Source organism: Monodon monoceros, unplaced genomic scaffold, assembly GCF_005190385.1.
Source record: "Monodon monoceros isolate NGI ecotype Baffin Bay Population unplaced genomic scaffold, NGI_Narwhal_1 Super_Scaffold_2, whole genome shotgun sequence".
Taxonomy (NCBI): Eukaryota; Metazoa; Chordata; class Mammalia; order Artiodactyla; family Monodontidae; genus Monodon; species Monodon monoceros.
This window is the reverse complement of record NW_021703776.1, coordinates 25,656,466-25,666,317: the sequence shown is the minus strand read 5'-3', so window position 1 is coordinate 25,666,317 and position 9,852 is coordinate 25,656,466. Positions and strand designations below refer to the sequence as shown.

General features: G+C 36.8%; 1 protein-coding gene across 1 annotated transcript in view; it reads left to right on the top strand.

Moving 5' to 3' along the window:
- PCLO (piccolo presynaptic cytomatrix protein) overlaps positions 1-9,852 on the top strand; it is a 364,389-nt gene that overhangs the window by 7,073 nt on the left and 347,464 nt on the right. Inside the window, 1 exon segment of the mRNA XM_029232881.1 lies at positions 1-404. This exon segment is cut by the window's left edge and continues 956 nt beyond it. Coding sequence (XP_029088714.1) covers positions 1-404 — 404 coding nt within the window.

Sequence of the window (9,852 nt, the reverse complement as noted above, 5' to 3'; positions counted from 1 at the left end):
CTGGGCCTGCAAAGACTCCAGCTCAGCCTCCTGGGCCTGCAAAGACTGCAGCTCAGCAGGTTGGGCCAGTGAAACCTCAGGTCCAGCAGCCTGGGCCAGGCAAGACTCCAGCTCAACAGCCTGGCCCAATGAAGCCTCCTCCTCAGCAGCCTGGCCCAGCAAAGCCCCCTCCTCAACAATCTACAAAACCAGTAAGCCAAACAGGGAAACCTCTGCAGCCACAAACTTTTCCATCTGCAGCACAGACTCCAGTACAAGGCCTCCCCAAAACCATCTGTCCTCTTTGCAATACCACTGAACTTCTGTTGAATGTTCCAGAAAAGGCCAATTTTAACACATGCACTGAGTGTCAAACCACTGTTTGTAGCCTCTGTGGTTTTAACCCCAATCCTCATTTAACCGAGGTAAGTGCATTTTTTCGTTACGTTCGTGCTCTTAAACCATATCATCATCTTACACAATGGTGCTTAGTTTACTGCTGTTAACGGTAGGATGGCACTGGTTCTTTTCTTCTTTCCCTCCTTCCTTCCTACTTTCCTCTTTTTCTTCTCTGCCAAATGTAAATTAGAGTTTTTCAACATTTTCTCCAATAATATTTCTCCAAAATATTGCTACAGTTTCTGATAAATTTGGCACATAAAGGAAGTATGAATTGATTGATAGATGCTGAGCCTTTGCTCATTGCATTCTATGGGTAAAATCCACACTATTATTACATTATATTAATTTTTACCTCAGCTTTTAAATTCATGCTCCTACCTACCATGATACTCTTGATACGATATTCTTAAATGGGATCCTATTTATGCTGCGAAAAAAAGTGGACAGTGTTTTCAGATTCTAAATACAATTTTGATACGAAATTGAATACGTTCTTTCAAACTGCACATCCCCTTTTCCTGCCAGTGATTTTGCTATACACTGTGAGAGCACGCTTCCCTCATTAGTTGAGAGTCATTCATAACAGCGTAAGTCACTTCAAAGAAATGAAGTCATTAGAACAGGTTCAACTTTATGGGTGTCTTCTTAGACGGATGACAGTTTATAACTCCAAGTCTTTGGGTAAGCCTTCCTGGCAGACTGAATCATGAAGGGGCCAGTTGTGACACACATGAGTTCAAGGTTGTTTACTCTGGTTCAGGATAGAAAAGTTATTCTCAGCAGGTCAGTTACTGTCAGCTGAGTGCTTAAAGTCCCTGAATAAAATAGCATTTTAATAGGTAGAGGTTTGGGGACGTTCAGGGGAAGGGACAGAAAACATAAAACTGCAGAACTTAGAAATTCTCTGGAGTTAAGAAATAATACAGTGAAGATGGTATAATAATATAAAATAAGTGAGAATAAAAGGGCTTAGGGTTTGAAAGAATACATTTTTAAAAGAAATGCAGTAGCCCCTACCCGATGAGAAGGCACAGAAACCACTGAGTCCATCTAGAGAACAGCTGTTAGTGGGCTGTGTGTGCATTATGTGCACATAATGCACAAGAAGGAATGAAGGCAGCAGGCAATGAAGGATTATGTCATTTAAATATCCGCGAGAGAGGAGACTTGTGTACCCTTGTTATAAGTGCAATCTATGTTCTGATAAAAACAACAGTGATAATTATTGGTAGCTGTTACGTTAGTTTGGATACTTACTGTGATGAAAGTTGAAAATGATGTCCATTTAAAATATGTCAACCTGTGGTTTTCCGCTAAGGTATCTTTTACTCTTTTTACCAAAAGTCATATTGAGTACTTTAAATTTTTAGATAAGCCATACTTCAGTGATAAAATTGCAATTAATAAGAACATTTAAGTTATGGAGGAAATCAGATTATAAATAGTTGGTTTATATATTTGTAGCTTTTTTCCATATCTTAAACTTTTTTTCCACATTCTTTTTTTATCTTTTAATTTTTTTATTGAAGTATAGTTGAGGTATAAAATATGTTACAAGTGTACAATAGTGATTCACAATTTTTAAAGGTTATATTCTATTTATAGTTATTGTAAAATATTTGCTGTATTCCCCATGTTGTGCAATATATCCTTGTGGCATATTTTATACTTAATAGTTTTGTACCTCTTAATCCCTTACCCACATGCTGCCCCTTTCCCCTTTTTTCTCCCCACTGGTAACCACTAGCTTGTTCTCTACATCTGTGTGTCTGCTTCTTTTTTGTTGTAGCCCCTAGTTTCTTGTATTTTTTAGATTCCATGTATAAGTGATATCATACAGTATTTGTCTTTCTCTGTCTGACTTATTTCACTTAGCATAGTGCCCTCCAAGTCCATCCATGTTGTTGCAAATGGCAAAATTTCATTCTTTCTTACAGCTGAGTAATATTCCATATTGTGTGTTTGTATATATATGTGTGTGTGTGTACATATATATAAAAATTCTGATAAAGATGTGTTTCTGTTCATCGTATACCATCTTGATAGGAATGTGTAGTAATAATGACTTCAAACAGTAGATGATCTTTTTATAAAATGTTTGTCATGTTTTTGTGGCAATTTATAAGGCAGAAACCTGTAGTTGGACCTTCAAGCCACATATATTATTTGAGTACCTACAATGTGGAAGACATTTTACTACACGTTTGGTAGGCTATAAAGATAAGTAAAGCATAATGCTGATCTTAACATGATCCAAATGTACTAGCTTAGATCATACACACACAAGGAAATATGTGGTCAAATGATAAAAGCTGTGACAGACATGAGCAAACATTATGAACTTCCAAGTAGGAAGTGCCATTTCCAGTGGGTGAGATAAGGAAAGCTTCATGGAGAAAATGGCATTTGTGCTAGGTATATAGTGATGGATATTATTTCAACAGATAAAGAACATGAAAGGGGGTAATGATTTAGCCTAAGACCTAGAGCCAGAATAATACAGGGTATATTTAGGGAATCAGGCATAAATCTAGGTTGCCTGAAGTGGTGGCGAAGAAATGCTCAATGAGATTGGAGAAAAGTTTAAGTCAGATTTAGGTCTTCCACATTTAGTCGGTAGCAGTGAGCATTCTCCTTTATGAAACTTACCTTGTTTAATGTAGTCATACCTTCAATCCTTCATTCATTTTACAAATGTGTATCAAATGCCAGGTTGCGAAGCACCATCAAGTACTTTGATAGAATCAAGTATGTGTTAGATGTGGAGTCTTCCTTCTACCAGAAAACTGGGGAAATAAAAGTTGTAAATAAGAAAGGAAAAAATAGATATATATGAAAAGTAACTTTGTATAGGTCTTTACAGTTCACATAGTTCCTTCTTATTTGTTTTATCAAAATTAAATTTCCAAATAATTCTATGGTCATGTATTCTGTTTCCTCTTATGGGAGAAAATTGGTGTTCAAGTGGTTACTATGTTAGGATCATCCTGATAGTAAATAACCAGAACCCAAACTAAATCTTCTGATTCCAAATCCATTTACTCGTGGTAAGAAGAGAGAAAGTGCTATGAGATCAAACAAAGAAGTCATCACTATCTTTGGGGGGTATGACAGCTATCTTCATGGAGATAGAAGTATTTGAGCTGGGAATGTGAAGAATGATAAGAATTTGGACACACTTGACAGGAGTTGGGAATGTGGGGGCGGCAGTTAGAGGGTCTCAATGGCTAAAAAAAAAGCATCCCCGTTATTGAGGAGATGAGCTTGGGCAAGTCATTTACACTTTCTGTAACAGTGATACCATATAAACAATGGAAATAACATGTTCTCTGTTAAACACATTGGGTTTTTAGGAGGATTAGCTGAACATTTGTATGAGAAGGTATTTTTCAATATATGAAGTTCTTTTGAAGTTGTAATATGATGTCATAGATAATCTTAATATTTTAAACAGAGTTGACTTTGACAGCTTACTGTCAAATTGTTTTCTGCATAGATACAATATCATAAGTTGTTGGGTTCTGAGATAGCAATCAAGAGCCATTTGATCTACAGTATTAATTGTAACATTTCATTTTAATTCTCATTTTTTTCCCTATAAGGAAAAATGTAATCTTATGGGTCAAATTGTCCAAAAATACTCAGATTGAGTAAACAGTTTTACCATGCAGGACAGCGCCAGAGACTAGACATTCTATACTACTTTAATTTACATGAATTTATTATTTTCAAGTTTGAGTTATATGTAAGTTATTCTCTATATTATTACTTTTACAGACTATTGGGTAAAAATAAAATAAAAATAAAAATAAAATCCTGGTCTCTTGTATCTCTCCTTGAAAAGATCAGGAGAATTTCTCTGATATATTTTTGTCACCAAAGCAGAATTATGACTATATTTGCTTTGAACATCCTGGCTCTTAAATGACTACTAGATCTGAGGAGAAGGACTGGAGAGGTGTCAACACCCAGACACAAGCTTTAGGAAAGGGGACTTTTACTTCCTTAACTAAATTGGCCAGCTCTCTCCCACCTCTGCCCACCTGACACACATATACACACACGTACACATACATATACAAACAAACACACTCATACCTTAGATAACTCAAATATTTGTGTGAAGGGGATGATGTTTAAGTGTCCTCTCTGGTAGTTGTCAAGATGTGTGCCGTTCAGATAAACCTTAAGAATCCACTGTCTCCAAGCCTAGACTTTATAGCTGTATCTCTTCTTGCTAAGAGGAGTTTATAGTTGTATCTCTTCTCGCTAGTACGTTAATGGAGTTAATCTCAGCAATACAGGTTCCCTCTTTGGGTTTGCGTTCTGACACAGAAACTGAACATTTGCTTTACAGTTAGTAACTACAGTGTTTCTTGTTGTTGTTGATTTACTTTATCTCTTTTGATATCTAGGCTGGGACCAGGTAGGTTTAAGGAGAGATTGAAAGACTTATTCCTAATGTGTGATAATTCTCCTGGTTCTTAGGAAATTTTGTAATATATGAAATGACTTGTCATTTTTTAGACTGTTAATAATGAACTAAATGTTAGTGATAAAAGTGGGTTTAGGTGGGTGTTTTTTTTTCCTCATATTATTTCGATCATGATGGCCCATATATTAATCTTAGCTGAAGCTAGATGTTTTATTTAACAAAAACATGGCCATCTCTCAGGAGCTAAAAAATAAAAATGAAAAACAAACACACTTAGACTTCCATATACACTCTCGCAACTTTTTAAAGAACAAACAAAAAATGACTGAAGTTTTTTAGGTTGGCAAAATGACTTAACTGGCCACCTCTTTTAGGTGGATCAGCCTGCTACTTCTAGTAGGAGAAACTGAGGGGGAAAAATCTGTTAAGAAAAGTAGAGATATGCCAAATGTTAGGAGGCTGGAATTTGTGGAGAAAGAAAGCCAGTAAGACATTCCTGATGATGGAGTAGCAGAAAGAACTTTTAGAAAAAGGAATATTCTCTTTTTAGTTGCTTGCTGTTTTAGCACAAAGGTGATTTGTCACCCCAAATTCTAAGCAGAGACAGCAACACGGTCCTTTTTAAAAAGGAGGACTGAGCACACATGCGTTCACCTCCTCTCTAGAGGTCCCAGTTTAAAAAGATTGAAAGTATAGTAGTTCTGTATACCTCAGTTAAAAAATAAATGAATAAGTAAAAACAATAATAAAAAGTACTCATTAAAAAAAAGTGTAGTAGTTCGAAAAAATGGGAAAGACCACCAATAACATAAATTGGCAGGTTGAAGAATTCCTAGAAGATAGAAAGTAGATGGAAAAGTGGTGACAGAAACAGAGCTAAAGAAACCACTGTCAGGTGGCTTCCTTATGGAGCCTCAGTGAAGCTCTGAGCTTAGCGCCCACAAATACAGACAGCAACAGTGGGTCGTAGGTAGTGATCAAGTAATAAATTACAGAACTACAGGAGGAACAAACAGGACAAGTGGACTCTTTCCTAATCTCTGGTGGAAGACAGCAGGTAGAAGAGGCTTTATTTTCTTCTGCTTAGGCTAAAGCCAAAGAATTCTCCAAATGAAGGGATGAACTGCCTGAGGAAGGGCCCTCATGAGAAAAGTAGGGCTTTCGAAAGAAAATGAGAAGAAGTAATGCTCCTCTCCCACAACAGAGTGATTTAAAGGAGGAAACAAACAAAACACTTAAGGAGTCAAATTTACTAAATCTGTTACCCTCCTAGTAAAGCTGTCCTTACTTTGGACACTGACCCTCTGCCATCCTACTTCCTCTTATTCAAAGAAGAGGACTAATGGGGAAGCAGAACTGTCAAGAAATACAGAAAAACCTCTGTTGATTACCCATTCTAAATAATGGAGACATTCACTGTAAATGAATGGTTTGAAGAGAGTCACTTGACATTTTAGCAATAATATCACATGAAGGACATGGATAAACTAGTGAAAGACAAAACAAAACACCTGACCTCACAGGAAGGAGTCCATTCAGGAAATATAAAGAACTTATAAAATTCTTATTATTCCTGAGAAATACTTAAGAGAGGGTATTTCATCAATAATTAGTACACTCAAATTTCAGTGGGCTGATTGAGGGTAAAAATGGGCCTGGTTGATGTTCTGGAAAAGCAAGACCCAGAATTTTCCCAGCTTGTAGAGCAAATTATCCAGCTATTTAACTGAGCACCTACTATGTTTCAGGCACTTTTCTGGACTGTGCTAGTTGTAAAAGTGAACAAAGTAGCCAAAAATTCTTCCCTCGTGCGACATGTATTCTAGTAAGAGTGGCAAATAAATAAAACGTATAGTATGACAGATGGTAATAAGTGTTATGGAGAAAAATGAAGTAGAAGGTTATAGCACAGACCAAGGGAGGGTTGGTGATGTGGTGGTAGGGTCCTCTCACTCCCTCTAATTGGGGGATTGGAGTCTGGGAGTTGAGGGATGACTCAGGAATCTGGAATTTTTAGTGGTGACTAAAGGTCTAATTTGTATAGTTCTGAGGCTGGGAGCTCGAGGGGGGTTAAGAAAGGAAAGAGTGGGACTGTACCCAGGAATGTGCACAGTTCTGTGATGCCTCTCTTTACTCCTTCCTGTGGTGATGTGGAGGCTGGGGAATGAGCATTTTACTCCAGCATAGGGAGCTCTTTCTAAACTCTTGTCCATGGAGTTGTAGACATTTTGAGGGTGTGGTCATCTGAAATTCTGGGGCTCCCTTGGGACTCTGGGAGTTCTGAGGCTTTAAGAGAAATATTAAAAACCATGGAAATTATATCTAAGAGCTCTAATAGGAGTTCCAGAAAGAAATGAATCAAGGCTATGGAGTCAGGCTCTAGAAGAAAGAAGATGTAAGCCTTCAGATTTTGATCCACCAATGGATCAAGCAACATTAGTAAAACATCTGATAGATACATCCTGGTGAAATAATCTGATTTCCAAGGGTAAGGAGAAAAGTTGGAAGACTTCCACAGAGAAAAAAATTAGCATCTACAAAAAGATGAGAAATCAGGCAGGTGTCAACACAGAAGACAGCCGAGAGGGACCAATTTCTTTAAATTTGTAGAGATGGTGATTAGATGAATCCTCTGTCCAGGCAGGAGATCAAGAGGGAGTGTGAGGGCAGCTTAAGAATTTTTTTTTCACACTTAAGGGTCCATAAAAATCATTGGCACTCTATAAGTGTATGTATATATGTATAAATGTGTATGTAGGTGTATGTATGTATATATCACAATCACTGTAGGAGTTCCTCTGTTAAAATGGAAAATGAAAAGAGTGGGATGGAGTAGCTGATTATGCCCCAGAAATGAAGAAAGCTAAAAAAGACATTAAGTCATTTTTTTCCAAAATGTGATTGCATAATACTAGTGGAATGTGAGATAATATTAGATGGTACACAAATCAAACTGAAAAAGTTATACATCATTTAACTGTGTGTTAAAATATTTAATTAATACATCAAATATAATTTCTTGGATATTGCTTAAGACAACCCTAAAACAGATGATAATATAAGGTTGTTTTTTGAAAAAATGTTGCTTTTATAGAAGGTGAAAATACATAGTATCTTAAATTTATAAATCAAAACTTATTATTTGATGTTATAATGGCAGCCACTAGAAAAAGTCACAGTAAAAGTTAACACTGATTGATTCTGAAGATGCAAGCTTGGTGCCTGAGAGAGAGGCTTTTACTTTTAATGTCAAACCTTTTTGTGCTATTTTTTTTTTTTTTTGCGGTACACGGGCCTCTCACTGTTGTGGCCTCTCCCGTTGCGGAGCACAGGCTCCGGACGCACAGGCTCAGCGGCCATGGCTCATGGGCCCAGCTGCTCTGCGGCATGTGGGATCTTCCCGGACCGGGGCACGAACCTGTGTCCCCTGCGTCGGCAGGCGGACCGTCAACCACTGCGCCACCAGGGAAGCCCTTTGTGCTATTTTTTTAACCTTGGAAATTCGTTTTTTCTTTTTTTTTTTTGCTTGTTTGTTTTTTTTAAATTTTCCTTTGCTTTATTATTATTATTATTTTTTAAACATCTTTATTGGAGTATAATTGCTTTACAATGGTGTGTTAGTTTCTGCTGTATAACAAAATGAATCAGCCATACGTATACATATATCCCCATATCTCTTCCCTCTTGCGTCTCCCTCCCACCCTCCCTATCCCACCTGTCGAGGTGGTCACGAAGCACCGAGCCGATCTCCGTGTGCTATGCAGCTGCTCCCCACTAGCTGTCTGTTTTACATTTGGTAGTGTATGTGTGTCCATGCCACTCTCGCACTTCGTCCCAGCTTACCGTTGCCCCTCCCCGTGTCCTCAAGTCCATTCTCTACATCTGCGTCATTATTCCTCTTCTGCCCCTAGGTTCATCAGAACCATTTTTTTTTTTTTTTTTTTTTTAGATTCCGTATATATGTGTTAGCATACGGTATTTGGAAATTCATCTTATAATTAACACTTGAGTAATTTAAAAAATTCTCATTCATCACATGACTGATTAAACAATTTATATGATATGAAGGAATGGGTAAATTAGAGTCTCGATTTTCACATCTTTAGCTTTGGCATTCTACTTGGTGAAATGTCAGGAATTTTTGGTTCTAGATAACAGTAATGATTTGAAATGCCTTATGCCTGTAATGCCAGATTTGGTCAGTTTTTTCATTTGTTCTTTGCTTGTCACAGGCATGTATACTTTAACTGGCACAATTTTAAATGAACCCAGTAAAGAGAAATAAAGTCCCTTGATTCTAAACATAAAGTTTTTAGAAGACAAAGAATATTCTGGGTTTGTTTTGTTTGTTTTGTTATTCTCTAATAATCCTTAGGTATCCTTCATAGTATTTAAAACAAAAATACCCTGAGTATAACAAAATTTATTTAAAATAATTTTCTCATGAATTTAGAGGACTAGAAATAATCATTTAAAAATCCTTATTACTTAAATGTGTTCACGAATGCCATGTTTGTTTAGCTTTCATTTTCCATGAGGTCTAGTTTGCAGCATTTTCCTCATTACTTGGATGTTGCACCTATAAAATAAATATGTATTCCTCATGCTCTACCCATAAGTTTAATCATTAGAACCAAAGCTTTTTTCCACTTTCAGCTTTTAAATAACTAGATGTTTCAGGTGTCTTTCTGCATATCCAGCTTTTTGTAATGTCTACTAAGTGTTGCTACATATTATTGCAGCTAGTATGATGATCTGTATAGCTTAGTAAGAACAGATGTTCTGCTGTGAAAGCAGATACCCACAACTAACAGAATCATTTATTGGATCAGTAAACTTAATACAGTGATGGGTTAACTTGCTCATTGTTCACATCCCTGGAGAAATCACACATACCTAACACTCGCCACTGTTCCATATCTTAATTAGCTTAGGTGAAACTGGGCTCTTACTTACAAACATTTCAAAAGTACTACATTGAAGGCAAAGATGTAAATAATCTATTAGAAGTTTATATATCTTCCTTAAAGTAATGA